The 19,486-nt window shown below is 43.4% G+C and overlaps 1 protein-coding gene across 2 annotated transcripts in view; it reads right to left on the minus strand.

The window, feature by feature from the left end:
* Positions 1-19,486, minus strand: part of TTYH2 (tweety family member 2) — an 85,775-nt gene that overhangs the window by 26,451 nt on the left and 39,838 nt on the right. For both annotated transcript variants that reach the window (XM_056855523.1, XM_056855515.1), the window contains exons 3-4: positions 8,368-8,479; positions 3,499-3,719 (exon numbers count right to left, since the gene is read on the minus strand). In XM_056855523.1, the coding sequence (XP_056711501.1) occupies positions 3,499-3,719; positions 8,368-8,479 (333 nt within the window). The remainder of the gene's footprint in view (positions 1-3,498; positions 3,720-8,367; positions 8,480-19,486) is intronic.

The raw sequence follows: 19,486 nt of genomic DNA on the forward strand, positions 1-19,486 counted from the left end.
CCTGTAATGCCAGAATAGCCAGGAAGAAATTTTGGTTGCGTTCCTCAGACTTTGGGCAGGCAGAAGGGGCACCACATTGTCTTTCTTCACTCCATTTCTAATGACTGAACAGGACCCACTTCTTAGAAACTTTAATAAACCATTTTTCGAATGTTCTAGCATATCATGACCCTTTACTGGTGTCATTTTAGTCTCTCATGCTTAAGATTCCTCCTTCCTTAATTAGTTTATTTATCCTGCTTTATTTCACTTTTATTTCCCTTCACTGCAGAAGAGAGGCTATAACCTCTGACTTCTCTCATAATTCATTATCTATAAAAACTTAAGTTGTTCAAGTCCCTGACAGAGAACCACACCTGATTTATGATACCAGGCCTCTCTTTGCTCATGTCCCCCCCCCCGCCCCCGCCCTCCGTGTAAGTGTTTGGATAAATATGAGGAAAATTATTTTCTCGCTCTGAGGAGCGCATCTTGAGGGTCGGGTGATTCCCTTTCCATGCTCAGGGAGGCAGCATCTGATTACCTCTTCCTGTCTCTGGGCAGGAATCACAAGCTCAGTTTCCCTCCTGCCTCACTGGGAGAAGAGCAGCAGCACCAGAGCAGGTAGCCTTAACTCAGGGAAAATCCTATTCCTTTCTACCTTCTACCGATCTACTCCTAGCTCTACCAACCTCTTGCCTACAGCCTTTTTACTTTGACTCTATTTCCACTCGCTTTCTCCTTCCCTTCCTTCTCCTCCTCATTGGATGAACGAGGGAGACGACAACAGACCCAGAGGAATGTGGAGCTGACACTTCATCGCTCAAGAGGACCGCCCTTGCGGCCCTACAGAGGAGGAGAGCAAGCATCAGAGCAGCTCCTCTAAAAGGAAGAACGGCGTTGCAACAAAAAAGAGCACGAAAAAGATGCGCAAGGCGGGGTTCAGCCTGATCAGTCCCTGGTGGCAACAAGGGCTTTCTGGGACCACAGAAGGACCTTCTATCAGCCTGGATTACAGCCAGTTCTTGTTACATGTTTTTTTTCTTCCAAATATAGTTTAGCTGTTATTGTTATAGTTGTTGTTCTTCCTTTAATTCCTTCCTATCTGAGTTATAGCTTGGTAAGTTTGAAACTGAGCTGGCAATTCCCACCCAGGAGACAGGAAGAGGAAATCAGATCCTGCCTCCCTGAGCATGGGAAGGGAATCACTCGACGCTCAAGATGCCCTCCCTACCTCAGAGTAGAAGAAACCCTCACGCTAAGTAGTCAAGGTTCCATTCTTTCCGTCCACTGTATCTGAAGCAATGAGAGCTGACTCATAAAAGCTCATGCTGGAATAACTGTTGATAGTGTTTAAGGTGCTACTGAACTTCTGTTTCATTTCACCATATTATCAGTGTTGCCACACCAGAGCTCTTAGATGGACAATCCTAACATTCTCCAGGAAGCTAGCTCTCAGTGATCCGCTGAGGGAATTCTGAGGTTCCAAGTTCACTTGCATCTAGCACATGCTTTTAAAAACCCACAAAGTAATAAAGCTTCCAACTAGAACTATGGAAGCTTTCAAACTGCATTTGAAAAAGAATTGTTGTTGATACTGCTGGGCATGTAAGTAAGCATTACAAATGGCCACCTAAGATTCCTCTTTTTTAAAACCATCCAACTAGCAAGCAAGCAAGCTCCTACACACAATAATTCAACAGCTACTTTAAACTCAACAAAGTCACTGGTGCCAAAGGTCAATGAGTAAATGGGGGAAAACATGAGACGAAAAAAAATCTTCCAATTAAAGGGTGTCACTGAACCCAGAGGATACTGGTGTGTTTGCCTTGCCTTTGAAAAAAGCCCTCCGAGCAGCTTCGGAGGTGGTAAGGTGATGTATTTGAAAATGGGGGGGGGGGGGAGAAGAGACAGACAGTGCATTTGAAGGAACAAGATTCCAGACATCTTGTCACCCCACCCAACGAAGCCTGACAAAAGAACTCTCTGGAGGGTTCACAGACAAGAAAAGGGTCATGACTTAGCTGCAATCCCTATCCTTCAGACCAAGGTGGGCACAAGCATTCCGACATAATAATATCAATGACTTTGTTCCAGTAACAGAGAGCAGTGCTGTTACTCAGTTGCAGTCAGAACCATGAAGGGTCTTGTGGCACCTTAAAGGTTCAAGCCGCTTATTGTGGCATAAGGTTTTGTGGAAAGAGCCCACTTTTGGTGGATGGGTGAAGTGTTCCCCACAGTTGGCAGAAACACAGGGAAACACTTTGTTATTGCAAAGTGGGGCTAGACGGCCCAGCAATGCAAGACATAGTATGCTAGATTATTATGCAGAGGACAAAGGAAAATCCAGCCAAAAGAAAACAGGATTCAATCAGAGCAGGTGTGGGGCACTCCCAACTGGCATAGTAAGATGAATTACTTTCACTTCCAGTCACTCCCAGTCTCTGTTGAGCCCATCTGATGATATCTGCATATGAATTCTGATGTAGCAGCATTCCACCAGAATCTCACTTTGAAAAAAATATATTACAGTGTGAAAGTTTCAAATAGGATTCAGGCAAAAGGAGTCAAGTAGGTTGGTGACAATCACTCAGAATTTACCTCTTCCTTTCATAGATGGGGGGACAACTGTCTGATTCTGTACTCTCCATGACCAAAACAAACCAGAACCCCCTTTTGCACTGCCACCAACTATCAATATGACAGAAATGTTACAGTTCTTTAGCCACTCCAAAGATGCATATGAAAAGATAGTTAATCAATGATAAATGCAATTATATATGTGTTTCACTTAATTTTTTGTATTATGTATTTCAAAAACTTGTTTTAAGAGTTTTGAAGGTTTACCACCTTGCTGACCCTAAGCTGGGTGGAAAGGTGGCATGACTATATGTTAAATGAAATAAATAAACGATCTTCAGAAAGTGGCTCCTTACCCCACAGAGTAAGTCTAAGGGCAGAGCTAGAGATGATGTATTTGGGTGGACCTTGGGATGCTGCTACCATTTGAGGGCCTAACGGGGGAGATTTTAAATAGCTACGGGGGCCTGATCCTAATGGGCCCCGCAATGTAGTGGGACCAGGAACTCTTGTCCCCCTCTCAGCGCACCTTTTTAAGTGCTGAAAAGGCTACAAGGGGCTTTTTAAAGAAATTCCCCTGTTACTTACTCAAATGGTGGTGGTGTTCCCAGGTCCAACCCAGGGACACGGTCTCATGTAGTTGTGCCCTAAGTGGCAGCAGGTTTCCAGCACTCTCTGTGAATATACCAGTCCTGTTATTTTCCCAGCCCCCGCCCCAAAAGCCACAAAGCCTTTAGACTGAGTCCATGGGGTGAGGTGGAGAAAAAGAGTACCACATCCTGTGTGATGATAGTGTAGTTTCATGAACCCAGAAGGCTTCTCTTCCGCTATGGAGATGGTCTTGATTGGCTCCCATGGTCAATCAATGCACAAAGCAACTCATCCAGGACTCCTGATCAACCATGCCCCTCTTCCTCTGTGAAATCCACTCTTTCTTACCTGTAATACTCCACAGTGCTGATTTCAGTAGTCACCTGAGACAGGTGTATAGTAACGCCCTCCCAAACAGGGAGCCCTGAGAGCTGCAAGACAATGTTGCCTGCCATCTGCTGCATGAACTTGAGGGTCTGCACATAGTCACCGCGCATGGCAAAGATCTCATTCAGTCGAGCCATATGCTGCTCCAAAGTTACCTTCATCTGTGTAGCAGTGCCAGAGACCTGTCGTAAAAGGGTAATAACAGATCTATGAGAACAAATGGGCTAGTATTCTTGCATATTCAGATTTCCTATGGGCAGAATGGATAGCCAACATCAACTTGGCCAGCCTTCTATCTTGACAGGCCAAAGAGATTCCTCCAATTATTACAAGCAAACAAACAAAACCCCCGTATTTTGGCTGAAGTCTCTCTTGGGCACATAAAATTACATTCCTTTTCTTGAGACGCTAAGTAAGAATTACCACCCTCCATTCTACACTCAAAATATTCCAAGAGGGAAGTTAGAATCATCATTTCACTTATAAATGCACTAAAATAGTAGGCAAAGTGTACTTTTGTACGAAGTGCCCATTATGTGACAGAAAATGGTTGAAGCATGTTATGGGTAATTAATTATGGGTAATTAATCTGTGTCAATTCATGTTGAGTAGATACTCAAAGCAAAGTAGCCTGTTCCATTCTAAGAGCTTCTACAAAGCCCCTACTATTGCAATTTGACAGGAACTCACATTGCTGACAAATACTTTTTAAAATAATTGTAACCAGAAAACTGTGTTCTCTCAGTCCAGTACTAGTGCCAAACCATCTTGTGATACTGTCCTAGCCTAGCCCCACAGCATACAAGAAAGGAAACACCATTCAAATAAACATACATGCAAACAAGTGCGGCTTATATAGTTGGCTGCCACTATTCACTGATGCTTGGGTCAATGAAGCATCAACACCATAACCTGAATGAACCCTATTTCCATCCTCATCTTTTAGCAGTTAGAATCCATCTACTTTGTGAGCCTGTGGGTGGAAAAAAATTTTTTTTTAAAAAAAGAAGAAGAGCTAAATATAAATATAAAATTATATTATCAAGCAGCAGGTTTAGTTTGGATATCAGATTGAATTAAAAATCCTGAATCAAGGCTAACAAAATTAGAAAAATCGGACATGAAAGAAAGATTGCATTACCACTTATGAATTAAGAAAACACAAGGGACAAAAATAACATAAAACACAGATCATTTAATCACAGTCCAATTAAGATATGGGAGCTCAACAGAAGAAGATTAAGTCCATCCCCTTCACAACTATAGACGTTTACTATGGTAGATCATTAAGGAAACACAATGATTATATAATATACCAAGATATGATCAATAAAGGAAAAATCAAAACGTGGCAGATGATCAAAGAAGAGAATAAAAATTTGCAATGGCTCATTTACTTTTAGTCTCAAGATTAAGAAAAGTTTGCCTGCTCACAAGTGAAAGAATAAGAGACCTGGCTGACTTTGAAAAGCTGAAAGAGCAATATAAAGATCATCTTTTGGGAAGGTCCTACAAACTATTCCTTAAATATGACACTGAATCCAAACAAGTCAAAACATGTATGGTGAAATGGATGCAGAATTTAGGAGAAGAGATATTGATGCAACAATGGGAGACACTATGATCAAAAGGAATACAATTTACAGCCAGCCAATAGTTGACAGAAAATTGGTATAAGATTGGTATATAACACCTAAAGACATTCAGAAGATGAATAAGGAATACAGAGGACTGTGTTGGAAATGCAAGGAGAATGAAGGAACATTTCATCATATGTAGTGGTCTTGCAAAAAAATTAACAAGTATTGGAAGGAAATCCCTGCAGAAATACGAATAATTCAAAAAACTAAATTCTCAATGGACTCAGAGGGTATGTTGTTAAGAATTGTACCAACAAGCATCACAAAAACCCTAGAACAACTGTTTAAATATATGACTACAGCTGCCAGACTTGTGTTAGCAACAAAATGGAAACCAGAAGAATGCCCAAACATAGAAAAGGAAACTTGCAGAATATGTGGTGATGGCAAAATTGTTAAACTATGTGAACAGAAGGCCAAGCAAAGAATTATTGTATGTTAGGGGAAAGATGAGATCTGAGAGATATACATCTTTGGAGTTGAAATTTTAGATTAATTAAAAATACAGTTTTACATAATGTTTAGATATTACAAATAAGAGACAGCTAAATCAAGTAGAAATTCGATGTGAAGGAAAAGATGGACCGGTGAGATGCACATCTTTTGAGATGAAACTGCAGACCAATCAAGTTTATATGTTTTGTATAATGGCTAGAAGCTACAAATAAGATGGTATAAATACAGGACAGTTAAAACATTCAGAAATTAGTAACATAGTGGGATGGAAAGAGTTAAATATAGAAGCGACAGGAGGAATACAGAGGCTTATATATTTAATGAACTGTCTCTTTAGAAAGGTAGAACAGAAAGTTGTAACTTGGATCTATTAAAGACTGCACAGATGGTGGTGGTTAGGTATTCTGGGGCAAGTAAACTAGATTAACTGTTTAGCAGCAAATTTAGCATGCTAGATTAATTATATGTATAGCAACAAACTCAGTATGATTTATTATATTTATTTGTCTTTCTATTTACTGTACTCTTTGTATTTTTTAATTTTTGTGTATTTTTGTATGTTTTCTATTTTCTATATTTTTTGTATCTTATTATTATAAAATAAAAAAAGAAATGGCCACATCTCACACACACAGATTCATCAACCTCTCACTTGTCTTCTAAAGGAGGCCTTGGGTACAATCCTTCATTGAAACTGACAGATTTTATTTATTTATTTTATTAGTCTTACATCCTGCCCTCCCTAGCAAAGCAGGGCTCAGGGCAGCTCACAAATATAACAAACAATTCATAAAATTACAATAATAAATTCCACTGGATTACAAAGATGCCTCTCAAGCCAGTTCTTTATGTTATTGCACACTGTGTGCAATTGTTCAGAAGAATAATTAATTAACATAAAAGGTGGTTGGTTCCAAGCTTATTTTCTTGCTAACAGAAGCACTTCCATCAGCAGAAACACACTTTCCTGCCTCCCCCCACCCCACAATAATCCATTGCTCTCCTCAAAATGTTACTCCTGGGAAACAAGAGACCTGTAGGAATGGCATTAGGGGCAAATCAGGTCAGCAGAAGGCAGGGGGAATTAGCAGAAATTATATCTCCCCTTCTGTTGGGGGAAAAGTTAGATGGTATCCAACCCATGGTGGCCAGAAAACTACCTTTACATAAACTAGGGTTGCCACCCTCCCGCTATTACAATTGATCTCCAGAGATCTCCTGCTATTACAATTGATCTCCAGATGATTAAGATCAGTTCCCGTGGAGAAAATGGCTACTTTGGAGGGTGGACTTCATGGCATTATACCCTGCTTAGGTCCTTCCCATCCCATCCCTTCCCCACCCCTACCCACTTCAGGCTCCACCCCCTAAATCTCCAGGTGTTTCCCAACCCAGAGCTGGCAACCCTAACATAAACTGATAACATCCAAATCTGATGGGCTGATCAAGATAAGCACATCTGAAGGGTAGCAATTTTCTCTGGTCCAGGAAGATTTTGGTTATGTGGGCAGTGGAAGACTGAGACTATCCAGGGCTGGCTCCCATGTCTGAATTAGTCACCTTTCCAGTAGGAAAGACAGAAACACCTCAGTGCCCTGAGGGACCTTACCCAGAGAGGGAGGCAGTAGGGAATCCAGGAGCAGTGGCCAGCTCAACAGGGCAGGCAGTGATAGGCCCCAACCAGATAGTGCCTCCCACCACTGCTAGAGAAGAGGCTGGAGACCTGGAAAGCCCAGCAGTGGCCTATAGGGGTGAAGGCCAGTAGCCAGGAAGGGCCAGGGTAAGATGATGATGGAGGAGGGAGGCTGGGCCTAATACCTTTAAAGCCCAGGAGGTAGAGCAAAGGACAGACAGCTCTGAGAGTAGGTACCACCCTCCTTTTATCACTTCCAGGAAGAGGTGGGCTGAACCCTGATTGGGGCCAAGGCCCGGGGGGTGGGTGGGCAAGGGAGGCTTCCAAGCCAGTCCTATGAGGAACAACAGAGTGGAACAGATAGGGCCAGAGAGTGAGAGGGTGTAAAGGTGAGCTCACTTGGGGAGAAGGAAGAGGACCTGGATGACTCAACCCCCTCTCTTTCCCATTCTGAGTCCAGTAGGGAGGCTGGCCCAAACCCATCCAGGAGGGCAGTGGGTGGGCGAGCCATTACAGCAAAGGGGAAGCCTCGCAGAATGGCAGGCAAGGGGACCAAGACTTCCTGGAAGAGGGGGGAAGGGGGAATGACAACAGGATCCTGTAAGAGACCCAAGAACCAAACTCTAGATTCCTTTCCTGAGCTCCATTGAGAAGCCATTTTTCTCCCTTAGTTAAGCTCCACCCTTGCCTTGAGCCTTAGCTTCCTCACTCCATCATCAGACTGCCACCCAGCTGCAGCGCTGGCCTCAGAAAGAGAGAAGTATCAGCAGCAGCTTTCTTCACAATATTGATGGGAAAGGAACAAGGATCACAAGCGTTTTGCTCTCCACATACCTTCTCATCTCTTTCTCACACAGAATAAAAGTTGCTCACTGAAGAGGCACAGACTCTTCAAGTGAAGACAGCCTATGTAGGAGAGAGATCAAACTTCTGACAAGACGGAGGTAAAAAAGCTTCAACAACTGATGCTTCACATTTTTGCGTAGTCCAGGAAGAGTAATTACAATTAATGCTTTTTCTCCTGCTGCCACCTGTTGAGTTTCGCACAGATTCTGTGGGCCCCAGATGAAGGCAAACAAATCAACCCTGTAGATTTCTTACCAGTGAATCAATCCCTGAGAGGGTATGATTAGCATTATCAAGGGCATAGATCAGCTGATAAACCCCATCATTGGTTTCACTGTTGCCATAGAAACCGATGCCAACAGAAGCACTAGGGGAAAAAAGAGAAAGGTGGGTTAGAAGAGGATGGAATATGAATAGTAGGGTTTTATTTATAGTAAGGAACACTATCGAAGTCCAGACTGATAAATCTGCTCAAGGGAGAATGGGAAGATTCTCTCAAATCAATGTGTCTAATTATAAAGTGTGTGTAGTGTGTGTGATACATACAGACCAGAAAGACACATAACAGGCCCTGCGAAAGGATCCCTGCATACTGGCCAATACTCAGGATGTACATGAGAAGTCACTTTTGGGAAGGGAGAAGTGCATGCGCCTCTCAATACTAACAGGGGGCAAGAGCTATGCATGTGTGCCACGAACAAACACCAGCAGCAGGGACAGAAGCATACTGTATAGTCTGGAAGTTTGGATCCAAAGGGGGAATTAGGACTCAAAGAGATGTTCAATGGCATATGCCCCTCAAACCCAGTTCCACATTCCTCTTTGTGGTAAGCCTTCTTTCCCACTTCCTCCATATGTGTGGCAAAATAAACATATGTATGATATTCACATGATAGTGTTAGGCGGCATGCTCCACATGTGCACCCTTACATTGGTTGTAACACGGCCCCAAGAGAGTAGCTCCAAACAGCGGAAAACAAAGTCAAGCAATGTGAAACAAGTGTAAGGTAGGAATGCTTGGAGCCCATTTTACTGAAGACCTCAAACTGACCTGTTGAAGAAAACTGTGTTTAAGTCATAGATTCCACAAAGAGTTGCTTGCTAGTCCAATACTATTTGTGCAATATTCATCACACTCTTTAAAATACTGTTTGTTCAGAGGCACCCCTGCCCCTGCACTTACCAATTTGGTTGGTGGCTTCCTGGGGCCAGCTGCAGCAAGAGGAGCCCTGCAGAAGCCCAATGCAGCTGGGTTGGCCAAAGCAAGCTGCGGCAGCAGAGTGGTCACAGGAGATGACAGCAGGGAAGCTGCCGGAAGAGGCAGCAAGAGCCAGGAAGGCTTGGAAGCATCAGGGCTCATTGAAGGCTGCCCAGCCAAGGGAGTAGCCTAGCAATATGCCAAGGCCTCAGCTGGGCCCAAAGGCTTCCCAAAATCCCCCAGGGGGTGTGGTGACAGCAAAGGGAACAGGGTGGGTCCCAGCCCAATACAATAAGGTCTAGAAAGGGAGGCCAGGTCTAGGAGAGAGTATCTGGGGGATGGGAAAAAGGAACTAAGCCTGAGAGCAGGCTGGAGGCAAGCTCCTATAGAAGAGGTTGGGGAGGGGAACACTATGTACCCAGACCCAGGGGGAAGCCCCACTGGCCCTGGCTCCTGACAGCCTACAGGGCCTAGCCCCTGGACTGGAGGAAGGAAAAGCCGGGGATGTCCCTCCCCCACGGAACCCTTCAAAAGGCAGATCCAAGAAGAGCCAGGGAAGACTACAAAAGGGACAGGATGCAAACAGACCTAAGAGAGAGGGAGCTGGACTGAAGCAAACCCCCTTCCTCTAGGACCATCTGAGGCCCTCCTAAGACCCTGCCAGAGAAGAAGGGAACCATGGAGGGTGCGACAGCCTTGGCCTCTGTCCCTGTGCTGGAGGAACTGGACACTGTTGCCTCTTGTAAAGAGAATTTTGAATAGTTTTAGACCTTATAAAAGAATGACATAAAATGGTTTGTTTTGGTAATGAAAAGTTTAAAAAAATGAGTCTTGGGGTACCTTAAAGACTACTGTGGCTACATCCCACCTTCATATCCATATAAGGTTTGTAATGAGAGAACAGGGAGAGAAGACAGAAAACATAACAAAGTAAGGGCAGAATAAAAGGCTCAGAAATGGAAGAGATAAGTGAGTCACATCACTATGCAAAGCACAAATGGAAACATAACCCACTTAAAAAAAAGAGAGAGCGAGACGGTGATCCAGTGGGAGTGGGTCACTCCCAACTACTGATGATCTGGCAAAGCAAGATCCAGTATTGAGAGGGGGCAAATTTCTTTTTGTAGTGAGCCTGGTGGTAATTCCCAGCCTGTTCGGAATCCACATCTGATTGCATCAAACCTGCATGCAAATTACAACTCAGCAACTTTATACTTGAGCCTCTCTCTGAAGATGCTTTGATTAAGTACGGCAACTTTCAAGTCTGTTACAGAAGAGCTGATGGGTGGGGTTATACATGTAACAGCATTTTGCTCTCATTTAGTTTTATACTTGTGCTTAGTATGTGGGTCATGGCTAAGCAGCATACCAATGACAAGCGATTACTGTGACTGCAAGTTGTTTCCATGAGGGCTGGTGGCCAGTAAATGCCACCAGTGAATGACAGAAATATTAAATGCATGTTTCCACACAACTAATTTAAAAATGTACATTTTTACATTTTGCTTCCCACGTTGCTTCGAGTATCACAGTGTTGTCACCAAACATGACAATCTTGCTGAATTTCACACACCAGAAACCGATGACAAAGCAATACTATGCAGAACTAGGGTTGCCAACCTCCAGGTGGGGTCCAGAGATCACCCAGAATTACAAGAGATCTCCAGATGATAGAGATCAGTTCCCCAAAGAAAACAGATGCTTTGGGGGAGGGGATTGAACTCTATGGCTTTATTCCCCACTGAGGTCTATCCCCTTCCCAAACTCTGTCCTCCCCGGGCTCCCCAAATCTACAGGAATTTCCCAATCTGGAGTTGGTAACCTATGCACAACCCAAGCATAATACTAGTGTACACAAGTACTAGGGTACCAGTTAGAGGCTATGCTTCATCCTTTGATGAACTTACTTAGGACTGGTGCACTTATGAAGTAGATGAGTGGAGAGAATATGGGACTCTTCACATGAACACTGTGACACTTGTCTGTCTGTCACATTTTTACCATGCCCTTCCTTTAAGGAACTCAGTGTGGTGTACATGTTCTCCCCTCCTCCATTTTATCCTCAGAGCAACCATGCAAGATAGGTTGGGCTGAGAAAGAGGGACTAGTCCAAATGGGGATTTGAAACTGAGTTTTCCTGATCCTAGTCCAGTGCCCTGGCTCTCTCTGCAACAACCCTCTGCACGCAGATCAACACTTGCATGGATGTCCCAGTGAGCCATGTATGCATGCAGTCATTACATGGGGTATGCAGGTTTCTTGCTTTGTAGGTAAGAAAAAAAAGTTTGAAGTGTGCTTGAGTGAATGTGCAGACACTGCAATACTGGAAATGGAAGAAAGCCAGAAAGAATGCATTTATATATTTAGGTGAGCTTTTACTGAGATCTGATTTGAAAGTACTCAGTAGAACAGAGAGAAGATACCTTTATTTTGTGGGTGTTCTAACCACTGGAAGCTGGGAGGGTATTTAACCCACAAGGGATGTGTCATCCTACATTTGTAAAAAGCCCCCTTTTCGAGAGATTAACCCATTATCTAACGTAAACATGACTGACTGGAAAGAGGTCAGGGACTGACCATTATGGCCTGTGGAAAGAGGAGAGCTACAGTTTGGTTTCTTGGGTGGACAGCAAAAGGGCTGTTTTGTGAAGGAAGTTCTGTTCCTTTAGAACATTTGTGCTCAAGTGACAAGAAGCATCTTGTTCCACCAATTCTAAGGTTTAAAAAGGGTGCAACAAGCCAGCCACACACAGAATTGCAAGCCAGTTTCTACCCAAATGCTGAGAGATTTAGGCCAAAAGGCATCCTAGACTAAGCAGATTATGAGGAGAATCTGTCGAAAGAATACTGCTCTGGATTAAAGCTGCTCCTTGGTTAAGCCTGAAGAGAAGGCATGCAAACAGAGGAAAGAATTCCAGGGACTCCGGAAAGCTCCAGGAGAGGAAGTGGAAATCCCCGTCTTCTTTGCAAGTATTGTGGCAGGGAAATTCTCGTTGAAAACAGCATCTGCAAAATATCTCCTTGTCCCAGGGTCCCTACATTATTAAGGAAGCATCACTGGGTGGTTGAAAGATGACAACCCTCCCCTCACACAAACTATTTTAAACATCGCACACGCAAGGACTCCAATCTTTCACAGTATATTAATTCAGTGTAATAAACTTGCTCCAGTTTTGTACTCTCATTACCATGGAATGAAATCCCCTTTTTGCGAATAAGCATATGTTGAAAGGATGGGAGAAATCTACCATTTTACTATGAGCAAAGCAGGGGGCCCTTCAGAGCGTTACAGGGAAAGGTGCATCCTTGAGCTTATGTCTAGTGACATTAAAATATCCCCTCTATTAAAAGAGGGGAAACTGTGATGTATTATTCTTTTGAATCTTGTTTACTTCCTGTTGAATCTCAGTTCAGGAACAATGTCTATCAATTTTGGAACTGGTTTTAAACTCAGAAGCTGACATACATAATATCTGGCAATGAGGATCCTCAGATCGGCTGATGGTAACATGGGCATAAAGCAAAGGTCTATACTGCCATCCTAGCAACACAGGGTCCATGATTTGAGGGTCCATGTGGATACTGCCATTAGTTTTTATGCTTGCCAGAAAGGGAAGAAGGTCCTGCCACTCATACCGAAATGAAAGAGAATCCAAGACTTCAGGAAAACTAGACCAAAGACAGGCTAACGCTACAAGCTCCATCCATTAACACACGTTCAGTGGAAAGGAGGTTAGATTTGAGAGCCAGTGCAATATAGCAGTTAGAGTCACACTCGAACCTGGGAGACTCAGATTTGGATCTCTATTTTCCCATGGAAGCCTGCTAGGTGACCTGAGGTCAGTCACATACACTCAACCTCACCTACCTCACAGGGCTGTTGTGAAGATAAAAGTACAGGAGAAGAGAATGATGTAAGCCACTTTGAGTCCCTGTTGGGGAGAAAAGTGGGGTATAAATGAAGTAAAAAAAATCCCCTTTTTCACATTTCACATGCAAATACATTCTCTTGCTACGGTGGCTAATTAAAGTGATTCCTACAGGCCAATTCTCCCTTATTAGCTTTTTAATGATTTTTTGGCTGTTTAGATATGGATGTGAAACTTTGATGTGAAAAACTGAAAATCCTTCCATACAGTGGCTCCAACAGGCAAGATCCACATTATCTGTGCTGGTACGCTTAGCCAGCCATGCAGTCCAAAAAGCTTAAGAGTGCTTAAGTTCTCACAAGAGTGGGCAGAAATTTCCATGGATCCTCCCCCAATTGCAGACTCCCTACTTCATCCCCTGTCCACTGATCCCCAGGAACAATGTCGGGGCCTCAATGTGTTGGAGGGGGAGGAATTGGTGGAAATCACCACCCCTTCTTTCCAAACTTGAAATGTCCTTAAGTCGTCAGAACTACTTGGTTGGAATAGAGGCCACAATGTGTAGGTCTGTCTCTGGACAACCACAAGGAACGCGTTGTGCTGGCATGAGAGATACTTGAATGTACGAAGCTGCCTTATAAGAAGTGAAGATCCTTCAATCCATCTTGCACAGTATCGGGGGGATTTAAATCAAATTGATTCAAATCACAGTTTAAATCTCTAGTCTGTAGACTGTTAAATCACAATTTAAATCACTAGTCAGTAAAACTACATTTAAATCATGATTTTCTACATAAAGACTAATTCTTGCTGATAATATTTACAACCAGATAAAGCTTTCATTTTTAGAATAATAACTTTTCAGATTAGTTTTGCAGGTATATCAAAAAATTACTGATTTGGTTATACTACTAGTAATACATAGATAATTATGAAATTATTGCAAGATGAACTATCTACAGTTTCATTTGGGCTACCAGGACTTGCATTTCTTTGTTGCAGTGTTTGCATTTTGCACGCATGACTGCCTTACCCATAGGTAGAGGAACTTCATTAAAATATTCCCAAACTGGGTCTCTTTTATGGCCGGCTGCCATTATAGATTTTCTCCTCCAAGGAGAGAATAATATGATAAACCTCAGGCACACAAAGATTCCAAGACTTGTGGAGTAGCTGCTCAAAAGGTTTCACTTTCACTGCTTGTCCCCCACCCACTCACACTTAGCTCCTTGTGCATATCTATTCCACTCCAAACAATGTTCTGTTCATTGAACTTCTTGAAATTTAGTACTTAGGGTTGATTCTGTATACATAGATTTGCAAAGGGACAATGGGATTAAGGTCTTTTTTCTCAACTTCGTATGTTTATTTTATAACATTTTTGCTCTGAAAGAAGAAACATGTTATTTCTGCAGACACACATTCAGTTCTGAGAACTGCAAAACCAAGCATCTGTGATAATATCTTCTAGATAGAAGAATTGCCCAAAATAATCTTGCAGAAACCTCTGGAAGAGCATGAAATTGTGAATGGATTAATGGAATTAATTTACCAAAATAATTAAACATTGCATGAATATACAGCCTCATGCTACACAATTAAAAACTAATCCTTATTTCATGATGAATAACCGTTGAACTATAATGTATCTTTAATGTATCTTTAAAAGCCTATCTTTAGATAGATTTTTCCTCAAAAAACATTTTATTAAAAATTCCAATTTAAATTTTTAAAATCTGATTTAAATTAAAAAAACCAGGAAAATTCTGGAGGGGGGATACTTTTTCCTTCCTTGGGGCCTTTTTTTCAGCTTTTCCAATAGGAAATTTTGGGGAATACTGAAAAAACTCCCATGAAATATATTCTCTTTTAGAATGAGTGAAATGGTTTTAAAGACAAAGTGTGCATGCTGTAGACTTTTACAGCTCTTAAATTCAAGATGCATTTCTTCAACAAGAATTATCCCTAATCATCTTGAAGGGAGCATGCAGGGCTTCTTTCATTGCTTCTCAACTGTTGCATGCCTTCTATTGTCCTTTGGACCCGACATGGTTGTTCTTTTCACCTCTACTTCAAACCAGTGTGACAATTTACTCACAGACTGGGTAAAAAGTAGCTTACTGCCCTACCTTGCAGGACGGAATAAGATCAGAAGGAGGTGGGGCACAAACTGCACCAAAGCTTCAGAGGAAAACTGAAAGTTTCATTGAGAACTTAGCACTCTCTAACCAGACAGCAAAAATTAACGCATATGTGATAAAATAGCATTGGGTGCATCAGCTTGCGGTTTTCTCTCAAGTAGTGGATATATTTGCAATTTTGCTTGTACAAAACTAAGGTATCAGTATCTTCTAGATCATGCCATAAGCGTATCAAATATTGCAATTTTATATAAGTTATAAATGATGCATTTTATGTTGTGAAAGCAGTAAAGTTGGTTTAGGTTTTCTAGGACAGTAAGTATTGCATATATTTCAATTTTCTCCAAAAAAAGAATTTTTTTCTGGCGAGAAAAATGGAAAAAAACTCTTTTTTGGTGGTTTCAAAAGTTTCAGAAATTTTACAACTCTAGTCTTTCTCAGCATCTGTGAACCAGATTGCTTTAACCAGAGATGCCAGAGATTGAACCAAAGACCTTCTGCATGTAAAGCAGATGCTCTATCACTGAACCATGGCCCTTTCTCTAACTCTTCAGAGAATTCAGCCCATCTACATGTTCAGCACAAATTGTATGTTCTGGCTTCTGAAGAAAACTGCTTTCATGTGGGAACTTTTCTAAAGGTCAGGCTTGCTGTGGTACTTTCAGGGCAATTTTTTAAGCCTGAGGGGAAAAAAAGATGATATTTTTCACATCTGGGAAAAATTTATTATATCCAGTTTAAGGCACTGAAATCTTTACTATTGCTTTTCCAGTAGGGCAGCCTTCGACCGTAACATGTTAGTAATGCAGGTTTCCCCCCACTGTCCCAGTACAAACATTACCGTGGGCTCAGCTCAGTTTTAGTTATGTGTTCAATCTGCAGCTGTGACAGAATCATAGGCTGTGCATATGCGTAAAACTGGCAGAAATGTAATTTACTGGATATATCTGCCAGCATACATTGTGGCCTGATAATACATTATTGAAAGATCTTCTGAATACTCAAAGCAACTAGATTCTGCAGTATTATCTCTGCTATCAGAACTAGATTTTCATATGTGTAGCAGAAGGTTGTCAGTGCTTGTAACTGCATTTTGCAACGTATTTATCCTTCAAGCTTTATCATTGCACTCAATTTTTCCTTTGCCATACCTGCATTTACAGGCCACGTCCTATTTGATGGCTGGTAGCTGGAGGATCAATATCAAACTAAACAAAGATGCTCTCACGCTGACTGATACTTTTAAATTGTTTTTCTCTTAAAATGACATGCAAGCAGGGACTAATATCCAGTCTTTTTCCATTCATTACCCACATGCACCAGAAAGGGAAAAATAAAAATCTACATATACAAGTTCCTTTAACATGAATATATTGGTTCAGTGATGTACCTGGCTCCCTACTAAGCAAAGTAAAAAATGAATTACACAACTCGTCTTGGGATGCATTAATCAGACATAGAATAAATCAAATCGGAATCACCCTTGACAACCTATCCTTGGCAGAAGGATACATATATTCAAATATATTAAGCAGAGATTCACAGATATTGAATTCCAAAGGTTTCTACCGGCTCAACCATATATCTGTTCGCCTGCCATGCTCGGTTTAACTAACCGTATAGGTAAAATGGCTATCTTTCTTCTTTGGATGTTCCCACACAACGTAGAGCTTTTTTATTAGCTAGAGTAAAAGCTTTCCTATCTAAGATGCTTTCCGGCAGATATTCCCAAATCCCAAGGCATGAACATTTATGCTCGTGTAATCTTAATTCAATCGATACTATTGATCACATTATTTTAGATTGTCCTTTTTATGAACGTACGCGCGAAAAACTATTGTCTGCTTTATTAACTACCAAAAGATCTTTGAACAACGAACTGAAATGACAATTCCTCTTGAATGACTCGATCCCTGAAATAAAGGCGATGGTAGCTCAATTTCTTGCTGAGGTGCTGAAGATTAAAACTGTTTTTAACTAGTATATTTTAAAATCATAATTTATAGGGATTATTACTAATCCCTAATTTAAAGGGTGCTGTACTTCCACATTATGAATATATTGGTCTTCCACATCATTTACTACCTGAACCTTTTAACTGGAGATTCTGGGGATTGAACCTGGGACCTTCTGCATGCCAAGCAGATGCTCTATCACTGAGTCATGGCTCTCCCCGATTTCTTATCTGCTCTACTGTGTCAGACTTGATACTTGTGTTTCAACAACCTTCCCCAATGCAGTAGCCTTCTGTCTTACTACATTAATAAATTAGTTCCCTACATTATATCTTGGTCAGAACCAGTAAGTTACCATCAGACTGCCCAAGGCAGTTTCCCATAGTGGCCTACCACATGGACAAGCGTGTGCAGCCCTAAGCAGAGGTATGCCCTTTTAAATCCACTGAAGCCTATGGCCTTAAGACAGGTGGAATGCTACTTAGTATAATGCTGTACATACCACAGACCTTTCTGCCATCTCGAAAGTGTTCAGAGATTCAGAGGCATCCACGAAATTTGGAGAGTGAGTAGAAGGGAAAGGGCCTGAAACAGATGAAGGCTGAAAGAGGAAAGTTTAACTGATCCAACGTAATAGGCTGAAAAGAATACCGTATTTTTCGCTCCATAAGACGCACTTTTTTCCTCCTCAAAAGTGAGGGGAAATGTCTGTGCATCTTGTGGAGCGAACGTGTGGGAATCCGGCCCCCGGGGAGAAGGGCAAAGCTGTGGAGAGGCCTGGCCGTGGCAGCCCAGCGCAGAGCCGGCGCGCCCAGGAGCCGGCTAGGAAGCCGCCAGCCAGCTGGGGGGGCGGGAGGCCCCTCCCAGCCGCCCAGCACACCGGCAGCGGGGCGCGGAGCCGGGCCGCCCCGGGAGCCAGCCAAGACTCCGCCAGCCAGATGGGGGCGGGAGGCCCCTCCGAACTGCCGAGCGCAGCGGGGCAGGGCTGCCCCGGGAGCCGGCCAAGACTCCGCCAGCCAGCTCTTTTGGATCGATCGGGATATTGAATCGATGTGTTTACACTTTTATATCCCTCCTTTCTGCCCCACCTGGGCCACCGAGGCGTCTATGGACGGATCTCTCCCCCCCCTCCGATTTCCTCCTCCCGAGCCCTCCGTGGGTCACACGCGCTTCCTTCCTGCGCGAGATCCAAGCTTCCCGTCTAACTGAGGCGCTCCGCCGGATCAACCCTTGACTGAGGAGGGCAAGGGCAAGGGATTGGGGGGGGGAGTCTGTTAAGAAACGTACTCGCTCCCCCCCCCATCGCCCAGCCTACTGCAAGTGGCTGCCGCTGGGAGCGGGGGGAAGGAAGAGTGTAGGACCCGATCCTAAACACATTTACTTGGGAATAAGTCACAGAAAGTCCTGGCTGCCAGTTCCAGAGGCCAGAGGGACATTTTCAAGGAATGGCCAGGAGCCGGCCAAGACTCCGCCAGCCAGCTGGCAAAATGCGCGGCCGGGGAGGGTGTGGGCGTGACACTCAGGTGCCTCAAGGAGCCGAGCCGTGGAAAAAGGGCGGTTTGGGAGGAGCAGGAAGGAGGCGGTCGTTTCTCAATGCGCGTACAGCAAGGGCACGTGGTGGGGGAAGACGGTATTTCATGCAAGGAAAGCTTTCGCTGGGGAAGACGGTCGTGCAAGGAAAAGTCGCCTCCGTCCCCCCACCCTCGTGCAGGCAGCGCAGGTCGCGAGCGCCAACAACCTGAAACTTTGAAGGCATCACTGAAACTCTGGCAAGGATTTCATGGGGCGCTTGCAAAAGAAAAGGGGAAGAGAAATATTGGGGGGGGGGAGGGGTTTCCCAGCATTATTATTTCTGTGTTTTGCCTGTATTATACACACAAAGGATGGTGGCCTGGGGATGTGCCCCCCCCCACACTCCTCCAGGCATTTCCTCTTGCTGCCCAGCTCAGTGGCAGCGGGCAGTAGGAGCTAAGGGTTACTCTGTCCCCAGTGGGAAAATGGTAAGCCTACTACAAGGCCTTAGACAAACCATCTTCTGGGCATGGAGTAGGGGTCACTGGGGGTGTATAGGGGTGGTAGTTGAGAATTTCCTGCATTGTGCAGGGGGTTGGACTAGATGACCCTGGTGGTACCGTCCAACTCTATGAGTCTATGAAATCGCTGTTATCTCAGCCTGGACACCTCTGCCCCCCCCCACATGCTCACTGCACC

The sequence above is a fragment of the Euleptes europaea genome, chromosome 1 (genome assembly GCF_029931775.1).
Source record: "Euleptes europaea isolate rEulEur1 chromosome 1, rEulEur1.hap1, whole genome shotgun sequence".
NCBI lineage: Eukaryota > Metazoa > Chordata > Lepidosauria > Squamata > Sphaerodactylidae > Euleptes > Euleptes europaea.